A 19553-nucleotide genomic window follows, 5' to 3' on the forward strand; every position below is an offset into this window, starting at 1 on the left:
GATCAAGATCAAAGGAGAGGCCAGAAAAGGCAAGCCCCCTCCAATAGCTCCCAGCAGCATCGACGCCCAGAGAGGTATAAAAGCCACCCACCTGCTAGAGCACTAGCAGCCCTAGCAGCACCTCCAGCGCCACCCCAGCAGCCATTTACAGGGACTTATTATGGATGTGGTAGGACACGGCACCGCGTATATGAGTGCCCTCACCCTCATCTGCAGCAGTCGAGAGGGCCACAACAGCTTCCAGCACAACAACGACCTTAGCAGCAGCCTCCACCATAGCAGCGACCCCATCAGCAGCGACCGCAGCTACCTCAGCCGCCGAGGCCCCAACAGCAGCAGAGACAGCAGTACAGGCCGCCGCAAAGGCAGAAGCAGCACCAGGGACCTCAGAGGGGACAGGCACCTCCCCATACAGCTCAGGCTAGATTCTATGCGGCTCAGCAGGACCTGCAGTCTTCTGGAGGAGTCGTTGAGGGTATACTTCCAGTCTCTTCGTGCATCGCCCAAGTATTATTTGATTCCGGTGCTTCGCACTCATTCATGTCTGAGGATTTTTGCCGATCAACTGGATTGTCGACAGAGTCTGCTAGTGAAGGATTGACAGTATCAACGCCCTTGGGGAAGACTACAGTATTAGGCCCTTTCTTTTTGTCTTGTCCCGTGTTAGTGGGAGAGATCTTCTTACCCGCTGACTTGTACGTGCTGCTGATATTAGACTTTGACATCATCTTAGGCATGGATTGGCTTGCCAAGTACCATGCCATCATGGATTATTCCGCAAGGACAGTCACGTTTTGCATACCAGGCTTGCTGCAGTTTCAGTTCATTGCTGAGCCTAAAGGAGAGTTGTTGTCTTGTTTGATGTCCTGTGCAGTCGAGGAGCCCGTTACCTTGTACATCGATCAGTTGCCAGTAGTCTATGATTTTCCTGATGTGTTCTAGGAGATTGCGGGATTGCAGCCGCACCGGCATATTGAGTTCCAGATTAATCTTGTGCCTAGTACCACTCTTATATCGAAGGCCCCGTACCACATGGCCCCGATGGAGTTGTGTGAGCTGTAGCGGCAGTTGGACGAGTTGTGTGAGTTGGGATTCATTCGTCCGAGCAGTTCTCCTTGGAGAGCATTGGTACTCTTCGTCAGGAAGAAGGATGGCTCATTGAGGCTCTGTGTGGATTACCACAAGCTCAAACGAGTCACGATCAAGAACAAGTACCCGCTCCCGAGGATAGATGATTTTCTTGATTAGCTGCAAGGTGCACAATTCTTTTCGAAGATTGACCTGTGTTTTGGTTATTATCATATTCAAGTCCAACATGAGGACATCCCGAAGACGGCTTTCAGGATGCGTTATGGTCATTTTGAGTTTTAGGTCATGTCCTTCGAACTGACAAATGCACCTACGGTCTTCATGCAGTTGATGAACGAGGTCTTCTGTCCATATCTTGATCAGTTTATTATGGTATTCATCGATGCCATTTTGATATATTTGAGGACCCGTGAGGACCACATGCAGCATTTGGAGATCGCTTTATAGACCCTTCGTGCCCACTAGCTTTATGCAAAGCTGGAGAAGTGCGACTTCTGGCAAGAGGAGGTGAGGTTCCTCAGTCATGTGGTGACGAGGGAGGGTGTCGCAGTGGACCCCTCGAAGGTTAAGGCAGTGCATTAGTGGGGCCAGCCCACGACTGCATCTGAGATCCGCAGTTTCCTTGGGTTAGCAGGATACTATCGGTGTTTCATAGAGGGCTTCTCCTGTATTGCAACCCCGTTGACCAGGTTGACTCGGAAGGGTGAAGATTTTATTTGGATTGACGCATATGAGCAGGCATTCGTGGAGCTGAAGGACCATCTGACATTTGCTCCTGTCCTCACTCTTCCCTCTGGGAGTGATGGATTTGTTGTATTTACTGATGCTTCACGTATTGACTTAGGTGCTGTCCTGATGCAGCACGGGAGACAGTGGCTTATGCGTCTCGTCAGCTCAAGGTCCATGAGTTAACCTACCCCACGCATGATTTGGAGCTGGCAGCAGTCATCTTCGCACTGAAGGTGTGGAGACACTATCTCTATGGGGTCAGATTCAGGCTCTTCTCTGACCACAAGAGCTTGAAGTATCTATTCTCTCAATCTGAACTGAACATGGGGTAGAGACGCTGGATGGAGCTTCTGAAGGACTATGATTTTGACCTCCAGTACCACCCAGGCAAGGTGAATGTGGTGGCGGATGCCCTTAGCCATTAGCCACAAGGTCTGGTGGCACACATGATGATTCAGGGTGGAGGATGCTCGAGGATATAGCAGAGTACAACTTCGAGTTTGGTCTATAGTCTTCTATCGTCCAACTATTGAGCCTGTTGATTCAACTCTCTCTTGTCGCAAGATGGGCAGATTGGTTCTGATGGTGGACTTCGCTTTAGAGGCTGATTATGTGTCCCAGATATTCTTGAGTTGCACAGAGATCTTATGACTGAGGCACATCGATCTTATGACTGAGGCACATTGATCATGGTTTTCTATCCACCCTGGCTCGATGAAGATGTATCGTGATATGAGGAGACAGTATTTTTGGGCAGGGATGAAGCCCCAGATTGTCAGTTTTATGGCCGAGTGTGACACATGCCAGTGTATCAAGGCCGATCATCAGAGACCCCCTGGTCCATTGAAGCCGTTAAGTGTCCCGATGTGGAAGTGGGAGGACGTATCTACCGATTTTATCATGGGTTTGCTGAGGACTCAGCGCGGTCATGACGCCATCTGGGTTGTCGTGGACCATCTGACGAAGTCGGTATATTTCCTTGCAATTCGTATGACTTGGCCTTTGGATCAGCTTGCGAGGTTATTCATTGAGGAGATTGTGAGACTGCACGGTGTTCCAGTCTTGATCGTTTCTGACCGAGACCTAAGGTTCACGTCTCAGTTTTGGAGGAGCTTTCAGAGCGATGAGCACTGATTTGTAACTCAGCACCACGTATTACCCGCAGACCGATGGCCAGACCGAGAGGGTCAATCAGATCCTTGAGGAGATGCTTCGGGCCTGTGTGATTAACTTCGAGGGTAGCTGGGATGAGCATCTGCGATTAGCTAAGTTCGCATAGAACAACAGCTATCATGCGACCATTGGCATAACTCCTTTTAAGGCATTATGTGACAGACCATGCAGATCTCCAAGTTGTTAGACCGAGGTTGGAGAGCGGCATCTCTTAGGTCCCGAGCTTGTGCAGCAGACATCAGAGACTATTGATATCATCAGGCAGAGGATGCGCATAGCTCAGAGCCGACAGAAGAGTTTTGCCGATAGCCGGCGTCGTCCCTTGGAGTTTGCTGTAGGAAACCATGTGTATCTCAAGGTCTCGCCCATGAAGGGCGTAGTTCGATTTAGAGCGAAGGGCAAGCTTGCCCCGAGATTCATAGGACTTTTCAAGATCACTGAGCGCATTGGCGCTGTGGCCTATCGGCTTGCCTTACCATCTCAGTTGTCTGGTGTCCATAACATTTTCCATGTTTCTATGCTGAGGAAGTGTGGGTCAGACTAGTTCCTGTTATTGATTGGTAGCCGTTGGAGGTTCGCGAGGACGCTTCTTACATTGAGAGGCCAGTCCACATCCTTGATCGGGAGCAGGTCCTCCGGACTAAGGTCATTCCCTTGGTGAAGGTTCAATGGGGTCATCATTCTATTGATGAGGCATCTTGGGAGCGCGAGGCCGAGATTTGAGAGCGCTATCTCCATCTCTTTGATGATTGATTGTATGTTATAACATATATGTTGTCTCTGACTTATATGACGATGCCTTGTTTCCTCTTCTATTATGAATTTTGTTTACTTGCAATGATTGTGTAAATTTTGATGATTAAATTTTTATTTGGAGGGGAGAGTTGTAAGACCCGTATCCTAGACCGTACCATTTCGTAGGCTTTTGCGGTCCTTCCGGTCGAATTTCGACAACCCTCGACCTGTATCCGATATTTTCGCGCAATCCTAAGTCGAGTCCTGCATACCAACGTCGGTTTGATTCGAAACTTGTACCCTAACAACCGCGCCGTCGCCGCAGCTCCAACGCCGTGACCCGCGCATCGATCCAATACCTAGGTTAGAAGTTGTGGGTCTGCGTTCATTTCGAAGAAACGCCGCGCGTTGTGAATTTCAATGGAATCTCTACAACATGTCCCATCAATCAATCAATTAATGTCAAGTACAAGCCATACCCCAAGTACAACAACCCATCCCTCCTTTTTCATAAGTCAACTCTCTCTCTCCCCTCACCATTCCTCTTTTACAAATTTTCAACCGAACCCATACCTCACCTTACAACAACCACTCCACCCATCTATATCATCCCATTCTCTCTCTCTCTCTCTCTCATTTCTCAAACCTCCCAAGCACCACACGTCCAAGCCCTCTCTTCCCCAAAGCCAAGTGTGGCCCACTTTCCCTACCCTCTCATCTCTCATCCTCACCATCCAAACTCCATCAACCTCCATCAAATTTGAAGGTAAGAGGTATACAAGCTTAAGGGAGCAAGAAGGAGGCCAATAGGTGGGTGATCAACCGTTGAATTCCATTTTTTTGGGCCCACATGTTGTGGGACCCATTTGATACTTGTATTGTATTTGGGAGGGCCCAATAGTGGCGGGGTCCCTCCCCTTCACGTGCCATCTTCTCTCTCTCTTTATCCGTTTTGATGAAGTGGGCCCCACTAATTTATGTTCTATTGACACCGTCCATCATGGACGGTGGGACTCCACCGTGGAGTGCTCACCCAGATCCATAGCTTAACTGGCAGACCGAGTGGAGATACCTCGTTTCAGCACTTGAGATCTTGGTGTAGATCCCTAGTAAGGGCGGCTAGCATGGAGTATGTCTACTCATGTCACCAAGCTGGTGAATGTGGGCCCCACCACATGATGCATGTGTTGCATCAAACCATCCATACATGTGAGGTCCACCATCAACCGTCCGTCCAGCGTCCAGAGACGTTGGACGTGAACTGGAAAAAAAAATAATATTAGCTTGATTCTAAACTTTTGGGTGGGCCACTCCTACAGGCCCCACCTTGATGAATGTACTAAATCCAAGCCGTCCATCCTTTTCCTCAGATCATTTTAGTTGTTGAGCCAAAAAATGAACTCAATCTGATTTTTCCTGGTGGGCCATAGCATAGATAATAGTATTTTTGCCATTGAAATACACCATGATGTTTCTGTATACTAAAACCCATCAAATATTGGGCTTGATGGGTTTGTATTGAGTTATAGAAACCAGTGGCTGGGTTAGATTTTCCTAAGGTGGGCCCCACCTACGAAAAATCACGAGAAAACGGTTTGAAAAAAAAAACACAACAACAGCAGCAGGCGCTGCTGCTGCTGACCGTCAGGACGTAGCAGCATCCTGTGCTGGATGTCCGTGGGTCCCAGCTGTTGGCCCCACCATGATGTGTGATGTACATTCACATCGTGCATTGGGTGGGCCCCCCCTCTTAGCTATGGGCCACCCAAAAATCAGCTGTATACGTGACTCAGTTGGCCCATATCACAGGAATAGTTGGATTGAATGTCTGCCATTGAAACTCTTTTGGGTGTCACAGGATTTTTGGATCATTATAAAATTTATTTTTCCCTTTCATCAGGGTCCGTGTGACCTTATCAATGGCTTGGATGGCAGATAAACATTATGGTGAGCCCCATGTGGGACCCATTGATGTATGTACTGTATCCCATACCGTCCCAGGGTGGGACGGCTGGTGTACCTCAATCCAGCTAAGTAGCTGCTGAAGTGGCACTGTGGGCCCCACCTGTATAATCCATACCTTCCATCTATGGGATCCACCATGATGCATGTGTTGCATCCAAGCCATCCAACCATTTTGAAAGCTCATCTTAAGGCTTGAGGACAAAAATAAGACAGATCTATTTGTCAAGTGGACCACACTGCATAGTGAGGATTGAATGTCCACCATTGAAATCCTTTGGGAATGTAGATGTTTTAGATTAGTAGGAAATTTATTTTCCCCCTTAATTCAAGTCTGTGTGACCTTATGTTCAGATTGGATGGGAAATCAATGTTATGGCGGGCCTTGGGAATTTTAATGGTGGAAATCATTATGACCACTTATAATTGGGTGTGGCCCATTTGACATACATGTGGCCCATTGGTGTAGCCTATCTGATGTACATATGGCCCATGTGATGTGGCCCACTTGCCATATGAGGGCCCATTTCGTGTATGCAAGGCCCATGGGTTATGGCCCATTGTAATGTACATAAGGCCCATTAGTGTGGCCCATTGATGCGGCCCACTTGATGAATATAAGGCCCATGTGATGCGGCCCATTTGATGCATTTGGAGCCCTTGAGTCTAGGCCCAAGGGGATGTACCTAAGGCCCATTGCAATATGTGATTTCTCCATGGTCTATGTAATGTTGTTCATGGTAGGCCGTGCCTTAGGAGCAATGATGGTTTGACGCCCACATTGTAAGTACAATGTCGGTTAAATGTCCGCATTACCACTCTCCCTAGGGCCCATTGATAGATCTATACTTGTAGGCCGTCTAGGCCCATCTTCGTTATGATCAGATCCCATTACCATATAATATGTTTAGTATAGATACATGATTCATGCTCATACGCATCATATGTATGCCTGATATGAGGAGTGACTGATCATAGCATATGTCTTCGGGCAGATTGTTTATGGGCTCCCTGATAGGCAGAGCTGCCCTTCATGAGCGTGTAGTACGCACAAGATTATTGCATGACTAAGATTGTTGCATGACTGGTAGAGTGATTCATGCACTTGCATTCATGTGATTATGATTATTGTATGCCCTAGCGACAGCAGGGCCATAGCCTCCACATACACATCGTGGATGGATGGAGTGGATACTAGAAATACTATTTCTAGCATCGGGGCGCCATAGATGTCCCTGGGTGAAAATCCCTAAACGCGATGGTACCAGAGGATGACTCCAACGTCCAGACCGAGTGGACATATGAGCGCACGAGGGCCGAATACCAGGAGGTCGCGTCTCCCACTGTGTCGTGGTCGGTTGGAAAGGGGTGTGGCCTTACTCGTCCGAGGGTAGGGGGCAATACTAGGCTGAGTTTGACCAGCTCATGAATGGGTCCGCTATCGACGTGCCGGATAGGTATTGGCAGACTATTGGCTAGGCAGATAGTGAGGTTTCTTACGCTCACTTGGACTGTGCGGCTGGGAGAGTGGCAGTGCCATTTGGAGTGTACTAAACCCCGGTGATTATCCAGAATGAGAACTATACTGATATATGATGAGGATTGGCATGCTTGAGTTGCATCTCGCATCGCATGACCGTGTTATGGCTGATAGCATTCATATCCTGCACCGCATAGCCTTGGTATGGCTGATTGCATTTATATACTCATCGGCATGATTCCGCATTACTCTAACCTTGCATTCTGAGCATGCTCATATTGCGCACACACTTACACTGCCCTCTAAGCTTTCTATAAGCTTATGCACGATTGATGCGTGCAGGTAACGCCAGGACGCAGTCGTACCCTTATCGCAGTTGGAGTATGCAGCTGAGCTTTTGGAGTTTCTGTTATTATCATTATCTTGTATTTCCCTTCATATACAGTGTATTTAAAGTTTTTGATCATAGTGGATTTTGAGATGGTGTTCTTGTAGTTATTGTTCGTGGGTTATGCTTATGGTTATGCTTATACTGAATTAAAATCATCCTTAAAATCCTCCTTATAGGATCCCAGGATGGAACCTGGTGTATAGATACTGGGAGCTGAGAATGGGGTACTACGGAGGATGTCGGCGCCGGATTCGGCGATCAAAAATTTTGTGAGCCTGATTGTCGAGTTTGGGGCGTGACACTCCTGGTCGAATTCTGGTGACCCGTGATCTGTTATCAGCGTTTGCGCACTATCTTGAGTCGTGTTCTGTATATCAGAGTCGGCTCGACCCAATACTTGTACCAGTGTGACCGCGCCGTTGCCACGATTCCGACGTCGCATCTCGCCTGTCGAGGCGACACCCAGGCTTGGAGAAGTGGGCCTGCGTTCAGTTCAAGAAAAAAATGCCACGCATTGCAATCCCAAGAGAATGTCCCATCAATCTTATCAAAAGTCAAGTACTCCATCCCATCAAGTCAAGTACAAGCAACCATCCCCCTTTTACATCACCCTTACCTAAAGTCAACTCTCTCCCTTGCATAAGTACACCCATCCATCCCTATCTCCCATCACCTTTCTCCCATCACCCTTCTCCCATCATCTTTCTCTCTCTCTCTCTCTCTCTCTCTCTCTCATTCTCTCTCTCATTTTCCTCCTAAGCAACCCACGTCCAAGCTCCCCATGAGAGAGCTAGTGTGGTCTACCTTCCTACCTCCCATCTCCACCATTCAAAGTCCATCTCAACCGTCAGAATCGTTTCCTTAAAGCTCTAGAGACTATAGGTGGAAGAAGGAAGAGAAGATCAAAGGTGGGTGTTTTCTATAGGCTTAAATTTCATTCATTTGATGAAGGGCCAAGTGAGGCCTACCGATTGATGGTATGGATCTCACTTTGGACCCTATGTATGGCCGTTGGCCCACCTTGATTCTCATAATCATTCCATGATAGAGCCAATCTCCATGGACCCCATCATGATGTTTACTTTCTAGCTTGAATGAGGTTATCTAGACCTTCCTTTTTAGTGGAGAACGAATCTCCACCGTTGAATCTTGATTTGGTGGGCCCACATGTATTGTGACCCACTTGATCTATGATTGAGTGCAAGGGAGGGCCCATAGTGTCAGGGTCCATCCATCACACGTGTCTATTTCTCTCGCTCTCACTCTCTCTCTCTCTCTTTCATATTTCTTTGGTGTGATGATGTGGCCATGTGGCCCACCCAGATGGACCCCATCTTGATGTATGTATTACCCACGCCATCCAACCTTTTTGGTGGCCCACCTATAGCATGTTTATAGGTGGGGCCCACCTTAAATGTATGTGTTATGCCCAAACCGTCCAGCGTCCCAGGACGCTGGATGTGAACTGAAAACAAAAATATCACCTTGATTTCAAACTTTTGGGTGGGCCACTTGTGTAGGCCCCACCTTGATGTATAAGTTTAATCCATGCCATCCATTTCATTCCCTATTTCATTTTAGGCGTTGAGCTAAAAAATGAAGCAAATCCGACTATCTAGTGGGTCATAGTATAGAAAACAGTGGCTTTACCGTTGAAATCCACTTTGATTTTTCTACACACCGAAATATGCTGAATATTGAGCTCATTTAGACTGTCTTGAGCCGTAGTATCGAATGGGTGGGGTGGATTCTCCGGATGCGGGTCATACCATGGAAAAATCTAAGATGATGATGATAATAATAATAATAATAATAATAATAATAAGCATGCAGCAGGGTTGCTGCTGCTGACGTCTAGAGGACGCTGCTGCTGCAGTAGGTCACTGGAGGCAGGGATGTGGTCCCAGCCGTGGGCCCCACGTGATGTGTATTGAGCATCACACCGTGCATATGGTGGGCCCCTTTTAGTTGTGAACCCCACCCCAAAAATCCAGCCGTACTCAAGCTCAGGTGGCCCACATCACAAGAAAATAGTGGGGTTGAACGGCTACACTTGAAACCCTATTTGGGTTCACAGAAGTTTTAGATCATTATGAAATTTGCTTTTCCTCTTTATCCAGGTCTGTGTGACCTTGTTAACATATTGGATGGCAGATAAATGTTATGATGGGCCCCACGTGGGAACCACTGATGTAAGTGTTTTACCCACTCCATCCCCATGTGTGGGAGGTGGGATGGTTGGTGGACCTCACTCCAGCTATATGGCTGTTATAGTGACGTTACCAAGGTCTGTGGGGCCTGCCTTGACTTATGTGGTATATATCCACACCGTCTAGATCATGTAGACCCCACCTAATGCATGTGCCCTTCATGCCATCCACCCAACTAGCCTAGCAGGTGGGGACCTTCATTGATGATGTGTTGTAAACACACCGTCCCTTCATGGGGCATCACCATGATTTATGAGTTTATCCACACCGCCCAATGTCTGGGACCGTGGGACCCACCCTGCACGTTTTGCACATGTAGGGTGTGGGGCCTACCATGTGGGATGTGTTATATCCTCACCATCTAGGGAGTGGACGGTGGGAAGCTGATTGGGCGTTCTGCCTTATAACAGCTATATAGCTGCTGCATTAACGCATGATCAGTGGGTTTGATCATGTGGTACGTGTATTATCCACATCGTGCATCCGTGGGCCACACATGATATATATGTTTTACCCATGCCGCATATCTACCGTGGGACCCACGCACGTGTGGACTCCACATGATGCATGTGTTCATCCCAACCGTCCATCTGCTCATCTAGCTGATGGGCGTGTGTCCACCATGATGTAAATGTTTTATCCACTCTGTCCAGTCCATGGATGTGGACCACCACCACTGTGATATATGAGTTTCATCCTACCGTTCATTTGTGGCCCACCATGATATGTGTTATATCTTAACTATCCATCTAGACAATGCAGTCACATAGCTATTGGTTAACACCAGTTAGCTCTGTGGGATACCATGATGTATGTGAAATTTCCATGTCGTTTATCTGACGGGCTATGTGGGGCATACCGTGATGCATTTGTGATCCACACCGCCCATCTATCAAGTAAACCACACTGCATAAGCAGCAGGAGATTGAATAGAAAATAAATGTTATGGTGGGCCCTGTGGATTTTAAACAGTGGAAATCGTTATCTCCAATGCTATTTAGGGTGGGGTCCAGATGATCTTTCGATATGATTCATTTTTTGGGTAAATGATCTCCAAAAATAGATGTATGGTGTAGATAGTTCACCTAAAACGGTGGGCCCGATTGGATGTATTTGAGGCCACCTATTGTGTATTTGAGGTCCATTGGTGTGGCCCAACTGTTATATGTATTAGGCCCATTTGAGTAGCCCATTGTGATGTGTATCAGGTCCATTTGGCGAGGTCCACATTGAGTATATATATGGCCCACGTAAGGAGACCCACCATGATGTGTTCGTGACCTTTGGCGAGGCCCAACGTGATGTATATGAGAGGCCCATGTGATGTATTTGAGGCCCAGGTGCATGACCCACCTGTCGTGTATTCAAGGCCCGATGTGATGTATGATTTTTCCATGAGGTATGTAATGATGTTGATGTGGGCCACTCCTTGGGAGCAATATTGGTTAAATGTCCACATTGATGGGCAATGATGGTTGAATGTCCACATTGTGACCTTCCCTTGGGCCTTATTAGGCCCATTCTCATCGATGCCAATTGTCGAGGCTAATTATCGTGATCGATTGCCGATTTCAATTATCGATCAGTTTCGATTGTTGTGGTCGATTGCTGATTCTGATTATCAAGGCCGATTATCGATCGATTCCGATTGTTGTGGCCGATTGCCGATTCTGATTATCGAGGCCGATTATCAGTCAATTCTGATTGTTGTGGCCGATTGCCGATTTCGATTATCAAGGTGATTATTGATCGATACCGATTGTTGTGGCTGATTGCCAATTCCGATCATTAAGGTCGATTATTAATCAATTTCGATTGTTGTGGCCGATTGCTGATTCCGATTATCGAGGCTGAATGTTGAGGCCCAATGTGATGTATATGCAACCCTTATTCGAGGCCCATTGTGATGTATATTCGGCCCGTGTTTGAGGCCCAATGTCATGTATTTGCGGCCCGTATTTGAGGCCCATTGTAATGTGTATTCAGCCCGTGTTTAAGGCCCAATGTCATGTATATGAGGCCTATGTGATGAGGCCCATTATGATGCATTGAGGGCCAGGCAATGAGCCCATTGTGATGTATGTTAGGCCCGTGTTAGAGGCCCATCATGATGTGTATTAAGCTCTTGAGTGAGGCCCATAGTGTTGTATATTTGGCCCTTGTGTGAGGCCATGGGGACATTATATGTTAGGCTCTATGTGGGTCATTCTTTGGGGGTAATGTTGATTAAATGTTCACATTGTCGAGGTCGATTGTCGATGTTGGTTATTGATACCGATTATGAGTATGTGACAACATAGTATCATGATACATGTCCATACGCATCATTTACATGTTTATTATGAGATACGGTTGATCATTGCATATGTCATTGGACAGGTTGATATGAGACTCCCTGTCAGGCAGAGATTGTCTCACATGAGCGCACGGTATGCACAGGATTGATGCATGACTGAATTGTATGACTCATGCATCTTACATTGTGTGCCCTAGCGACATCAGGGCCATAGCCTCCACAGTCATATCATGGATGGCCAGATGGGACACTGAAAATTTTTGGTTCTAGCATACAGGCGCCATAGATGTCCCTGGGTGAAAATTCCTAAACCTCTGTGGCCAGGAGACACCCCAACGTCAAGACCGGGTAGATATATAAGAGCACATGAGGGCCAAATACCAAGAGACCGCGTCTCCCACTGTGTCATGGTTGGTCAGGAGGGGGTGTGACCTTACCCGCCTGAGTGAGGGGGCAATATCTAGGTTGAGTTTGACCAGCTTGAGGAATGGGTCTGCTATCGATGAGTCGAGCCTGATATTTACAGGTGGATAGTGAGGTCTCTTCAACTTACCTAGTTGTGCATTCAGATAGGGACGGTAAGCTGGCGTAGAGTGTAATAGACCTCGGTGATGATTCCAGAGAGAAATCGTACTGATATGTGGACTTATTGAGTAGGAGTTACATATTCATTCATTCATTTATTCACTATCCACTCGGGTTAGTGGTGCGTAACTAATTGTTATGTACCTTCATAATGGCAAGGATTTTAGTTGGGCGCGCGACTAACCTGAGAACAGGGGTTTACCACATTGAGTCTGAGTATTCAAATTTAGGTATGGGACTGGTTTAGATAAAAGTCCCTTATGATGGACCCCATAGCCTGCGATACTACGTACTATCATCCCGACTTCACACTCCAGCATGGTCATTCCATTCGCACCGTATATCGCATTACATCCGCAGCATATGGCATTTTGGTTTACTATGTTTATGCATTTATACGGCCTAGATACGACTGATGGTATTCATGGACTCATCAGGATTTGTATATTGCATTGCATCATCGATATCTGATATTTGGCTTGCTGTCTTCACATTGCATAGTTGATCTATATTGCTTCACTAGTATATAATATTATTTTATTATATTTCTGCATCGCATAGCCTGGATAAGGCTGATGGTATTTATGGGCCTATCAGTATGTTTTTGGATTACTCTGATATCGTATGATTTATGAACTTACCAGTATTTTTGATATTGTATTATTTATGAGCTTATCAGTATTTTCGCTTACTCTGATTACTCTGATGTTGCTTACTTAGCACTTACCTTGTGCACACACTTTCACCACCTACTAAGCTTTCTATAAGCTTATGCAGATAGATGCATGCAGGTGGCATCAGGTTGCAGCAGCGTTGAGCTTGGAGCATGTAGTGGACCTCTAGAATTTTGATTTTGTCATATGTATTTCCCTTTCAGCACTGTATTCAAATGATTATATTAGTGGATATGTGATGATGATGTTGCCTTTGTGATTTGCGTATACTTGTGGTTATGCTTATTACGAGTTAAATGTACATTGGAAAATCCTCCTTATAAGATCCCAGGATCAGAATCTAGCGTATGGACGCTAGGAGCCAAGAATGGGGTACTGCGGAGGCTATCGGCACCGGATTTGGAGATCGGGATTCCTGTGAATCTGATTTTCGAATTTAGATGGGTCACTGCTCTGCTAATGTGATGCAACAGTGGGAGCCACAAAGCTGGCTGACATCAATTTTCAGTAGCAGTAAGCTGCGTGTGGTGCTCCAGCCAATCCACTTCCAGGTGGGTCCACACATATGGGACCCACCAGCCGCATTTAATTAGGCAGATATTTATATTTTCTCTTCATCTAGGCCTGTCCAGATGGACAGGCTAGCGGGCCTGCCACTAGATCGTCCAGTAAGGTGGGCCCAACATATGGATGGCATAGATATAATACATACTTCATGGTGGGCCACACACACGGTGAGCCACACACATCATCATCATCATCATTATTATACAAAAAGGAAAGGAGAGAGAGAGAGAGAGAGAGAGAGAGAGAGAGAGAGAGAGAGAGATAGGTGTAGCGAAGGGACCCCGCCACCATGGGCCCTTCTTTGATCACACACATACATCAAAATGGGTCCCAACATAAGTGAGCCCTTAAATGGAAATCAACGGTGGATCACTCACCTATTGCACTCCTTCTTGGCTCCTTGAAATCCTTGGCTCCTTGGCTTCGATCTTGATGGAGGATGATGAAGATTGGATGGTGGAGATGAGAGATTGGGGGTAGAGAAGTGGGCCACACTTGTCTCTCTCTTGGAAGGCTTGGACATTGCTCTCTCTTGGGAGATGCTTGGAATGAGAGAGAAATGAGAGAGAGAGAGGAGTGATGTAAGGAGAGAGGGATGGGTGTGTAAGAAGAGGGATGGGCTTGGTTGAATTTTGGGTGAGAGAGGGATGGGTGGAGAGAGAGAGAGAGAATTAACTTTGGGTAAGGTTGTGTAAGAGAGGGATAGTTGCTTATACTTGTGATAAGGTGTGTACTTTATTGATTGATTGATTGATTGATTGATTGGATGGGTTGTAGTGATTCTCTCAGAATTCGTACGCGCAACGTTTTCTTCGAAATGAATGCGAGCCTACATCTTCTGGCCTGGGTATCGGATCAGTGCGCGATTCATGGCGCTGGAATCGTGACGACGGCATAGTCGCTAGGATACAAGTTTCGAGTCGAGCCGACTCAAAATCACTGGATGCGACTTAGGGTCGCACGCAAATGTTGATTACAGGTCGAGGGTTGCCCAAATTTGACAGGGAGGATCACGGAAACCTACAGAAGGTATGGACTAGGTTACAGGCCTTACATAAGTGATAATGTAGTTATGAAGGAAGGTATAATTAGAGATGGTGATTGATAAGGAAGTATGAAGAATGAAGATTGAAGGCATGGTAGAAATTGGTATTGATGTCTTAAATTTAACAATAATAGGGTATGTCGATGCCTTCAATCTTCATTCTTCATACCTCCTTATCAATCACCATCTCTAATTCTACATTCCATCATAACTACATTAGCACTTACCATTACATTGTCAGCACTCTGTTGATCGACAGACCTCAATGGCATCGAGCAGATGTTAATATCATTAACAGGTGCTCGATCCCATTAGAAAAATCCTGAATATCCATGTTGGTTGTCGGACCATTTTAGTGTTGCTACTTGATGACATTAAAATAAGTTTAATGCCATCGATAGATCCTTGATGGGGTGTCAATGTCATCGAAAGTGTCACGCTATGAAATTCAAGTACAGAGTGTGCAGCCTCAGACCTGAGTTTCGAGTCATGACTCATATACTGTATTTACTTAACTCATTCCATTATACGATTATTAAGAGACAAAATTATTATTCATTTTTACATTCCAACTAGGTCCATTCATAATCATGCACACAAAATGATTTGAGCACCAACGTACGTCAATTCTCAATATCCATAAATATTCAATCAATATAAATTAGGCATCATTCATTAGTTGATACAACTTACCAATGAATACTTACTACCGACCTAGAACAATTTAATTAAATAAAAACGATTAAATACTTAAAATCTTACAACTAATATAATCATTCATTATATATGAATCATACTATCTTAACAAGTAAAATTTTAATTAAATAATTATGAATTGTCAAAATACAGTCAATTCCTCTTTTTATAGATATGGCCACATGTCACGTATGTTGTGCATCAGTTCAGTCACAACTTCTTGTTCCTATACTAACTCATCAGCTAATTACTCATTTGTGTGGATTTTTCATCAATAAAAAAGTAAGCTGGCTAGGCTTGGTGAGAAAACCTAGCATGATTCATAGTAATTGAAATTAAGATATAATAGAAACATAGGATGCACATGTATGGATGTAAATAATGTATGAATGCATCAGATGGAATGATTATCTATTTGCTTGGATTGGAGATCATCTACCCACATCTATCTGTTGGGTAGACTTCCACCTTTCGGAAGGCTTAGGCATAGACCACATTTGGTAATGCTCTAACATGATCGACATTTCTTTCACGAACCCTTATAATCGACCATGCATTATGCAAATGCAATGAATGATGGATAATGTATGAATGCATTATTGTCATAACTATAATTGTTACTTATCTTGATTAGAATATTCATATGTGAATTTAGCATATAATTATCATAATTCATACAATTTGGCACATATTAGCATATGATTTACCGTAGTATACAACATCGCAATAAAACACTTTAATTATTACATCAATCAATCAAACCATCACAAGCAATTTATTTTAATTTCAATGAATAAGGAGACACGTGGGTTACTCCCATAAGTTTACTAGTGAAGAATCCACAAGATGATCAAATTGATTTGAATTTAGAAATTCTATCAGTTATATCCATAACATTGTTATTCATTTGGTTATATTACACGGTGGGGCTCGCCTCTGATTAATATCCTGGTGGTCAAACCTTAAATAACCAAATAATTGAAATAATGTATTTATTAAATTCAATTATCAAAATTTAGATTTTTTTTAAAGATTTTGAAATTGAATGACAAATATTGATTAGGGTGGCCCACCGAATGATTTGATCATCTAAATTCTTAAGGTCTTGACATATTGTGCCTCTACATATTAGATGAATGGTGTAGATTTAACCACACATACACCGATAGCCCATCTCAACACTTGCGCAGAAATCTAAGGTTTTCTTATTAAACACTTCTAGATCAGACTAGTAGGACCCCATCCGATGGTCAGATTGATTTGGAAGTTAGGGCCCTTATATATTTTTGCCTTAGGGATCATATGATCCGTATATATCTAATCTGATTCGATCAGATGCACATCAATTAATCTCTACAACAAAAATCTTCGCATAGAATTTTAGACTTATATTATATTTGCATCATATCTACCCACAGATCAATGTAATGAATGTATGGTCAATCCACACTGTTCATTGCATAGATAATTCAAATTATATTAAATGCATAAAAAATACTAAATGAATGACAATAAGCTTGCCAAATTAAGCTCTATAAAATCCTCTCTCTCACTCCCTTTCCCAGCTATAAGTAGGGTGCCTTTTGATTAATATCTAAGTTGGAGTGAAACTCCTCTTATGACATGCTCTTTTAAAGAAAGTCTCATTTGAGAGATTGAGAGATATAGGGAGAGTTATATATATATATATATATATATATATATATATATATATATATATATATATATATATATATATAAGAAATAAGATAGAGATAAGATAAAGATAATATAGGAGATAAGATAGGAGATAGAGATAATTCAATTTTGTCAAGGGCGTTATAGAAGTTCTCATTGAAGATGTGCACAAAATTGCGTAAGTGTGTAAGTTGTTTCCTATTCCAGTTATAACACAATATATATCAAGTGTAATAGGATTTTGGGAAAGAGAGATGTGTATTAGGGCTTTCTAATTTGTTCTTAAGGGTTCAAGGGGAAACAAAGGGATATAGCTCCATCTCGAAGAGCTATCCCCAGGTATTTTGATAGGATTAACCCCCAACTGAGAGGAAGATTGCCCAGAAGATTCAATACCCTAAGAAAATCGGAAGCCCTCTATCCTAAAAATGATTTCAGCATATTTGTCGGCAATATTCCCTTCAACTGCTCCAACGAAGATCTGTGGGGCATTTTTGACAGATATGGGAGAATACTGGAAGTCTACATCCCTACACTACCGAGCACCAAGAAACCTAGGGTTTTTGCTTTTGTGTTATTCCACTACGAGCAGGATGCAAAGGCAGCCATGGCTGTCCTAAATGATTGGCGCATACATGGAAGAGTGGTATCAGTCAGATGGGCAAAAGTTAGGGCTTCTACATCCTCCAAGACAAATCAGGGGCCTTTGACTTCAAAGGTAAATCTGGGGCAGCCAGATAAGCAGGTTCTTACCAAGCCTTCAGGCCCTTCGTATGTAACAACAGTATCTGCAGAATTTCATAGAAGGCCGTTTAAGGAACTGTCAGAGGATGATATCACTTCAGTTGCTAACCCGAGAGTGGTGGCTCACAAACTGTAGAAACTGCAACTGGGGCTAGTGTGAATAGCGGCAGGTCTAAGTATCTCCATTCTGAGATTAACTAGAGCTATTAAGGCGTCGAAATTTGTAGCCTTTGCAATTGATGTCACTAGAATTTCTCCAATCAGCTTCCTGATCACTCTCAAACTGAAGGCTGACTTCAAAGATTTCTTGGAAGACTCCACATTACATGACCTAATGGGGATAGAGTTAGTCTTTCATTGGTCCACAGATGTGGTAGTAGGAGGGGAGGGGGTCTGGTTCAAACTTTTGGTATCCCGGCCCATGCCTGGCTGGAGGCAGTAATCCTAAACTTAGGAAACTATTTCGACTGGGTAATCCAAATAGACTTTAGTAGCAGATTCGAGATCTTTCAAGTTTATACTCGCATCAAGGTAATTTTCCGCCCAGGGGTTAATCTGAAGCAGGTCCTGAAATTGTAGGTGGTAGATAAAGTTTTCCCAATCCATGTGGAAATGGAACCGCTTGAAGATGTGGGATATTCTGCAAAGCACATTGCAAGCAAATCAGTCTCAGAGAGCACCAAAGAGTGGGTGGAAAGAATGTTCCAACAAATTTCCTCAGACACTTTCTGTCGCCAAGTAGATGTTTGTGAAAAGGACAGACACGCATTGGAAATTACAGAGAATAGCCAACTGCTTCTGCCACATGTTGGAGGTACAGGAACAGAGGAAATTCAACCATGCCCTCCAGATGTTCGACATAACGCCTCAGGGGATTTCAAGGCCAGAGAAAATTACTTAGAAATCGGTAATGGTCAATGCACAAGTCCCTAATCCATACAAGGGATAAAACTCGAAATCAAGGGTCACCTACCAGTCCCTCCAAACCTTCTCGAAGGTAACCTCATCCAGATAGAACAACTTGTTCTAATTCTGGCTAGGAACCCTCAGGGAGAGCAACCCCCCCAAGTCTTGGTTAGGTAGCCCATCCCCGCTCCCTTCAGTCAGGGAACCCTATCAAGACAAGTAGGGGGCTACCACCCAGGGAAGGAGATAGAGGATTGTCAGTTATATTGGTCCAGGTTAGTAGGAAGCTCCCCTATAAGCTCATCAAAGCGCAGAAAGGACCAGGGAGTGTTTGCAATTCCCTCCTCTTTGCCACAAAGAGCTGTAGAGGAATCTTCACCCCATATTTTTCCCACATTTACCAAGCTGCCCCAGGAGGCATCATCAGAAGAAGTGTTAACTGAAGATGATTGTACAAAAATGTCACTAGAGAGTCGTGTCCCCCCTCAGTCCAAGTCAGTGCAATGCAGGGCTAGTTTAGAAGTCGATCCCTCCCCCTTTGTCTCCTCAACCATCAGGTCTGATGGATAGAAGGTCAGCAGATTAGCAGATAAC

The 19553-nt window shown here is 44.5% G+C and overlaps 1 protein-coding gene across 1 annotated transcript; it reads left to right on the plus strand.

Moving 5' to 3' along the window:
* The first annotated feature begins 540 nt into the window (after positions 1-540).
* LOC131254147 (splicing factor 3B subunit 6-like protein) lies at positions 541-18189 on the plus strand. Its single transcript, XM_058255151.1, has 2 exons — positions 541-630; positions 17605-18189. Exons 1-2 carry the CDS (start codon positions 541-543, stop codon positions 18187-18189), a joined length of 675 nt encoding a protein of 224 aa, XP_058111134.1.
* Positions 18190-19553: the final 1364 nt, after the last annotated feature.

The sequence above is a fragment of the Magnolia sinica genome, chromosome 8 (assembly GCF_029962835.1).
Source record: "Magnolia sinica isolate HGM2019 chromosome 8, MsV1, whole genome shotgun sequence".
Classification (NCBI taxonomy): domain Eukaryota; kingdom Viridiplantae; phylum Streptophyta; class Magnoliopsida; order Magnoliales; family Magnoliaceae; genus Magnolia; species Magnolia sinica.

Coding starts and splice junctions, on each gene's coding strand:
- LOC131254147 (XM_058255151.1), top strand. CDS start 541: ATGTCTGAGGATTTTTGCCGATCAACTGGATTGTCGACAGAGTCTGCT. Junction 631..17,604: donor CGCCCTTGGGGAAGACTACA/GTATTAGGCCCT, acceptor TAAGGGTTCAAG/GGGAAACAAAGGGATATAGC.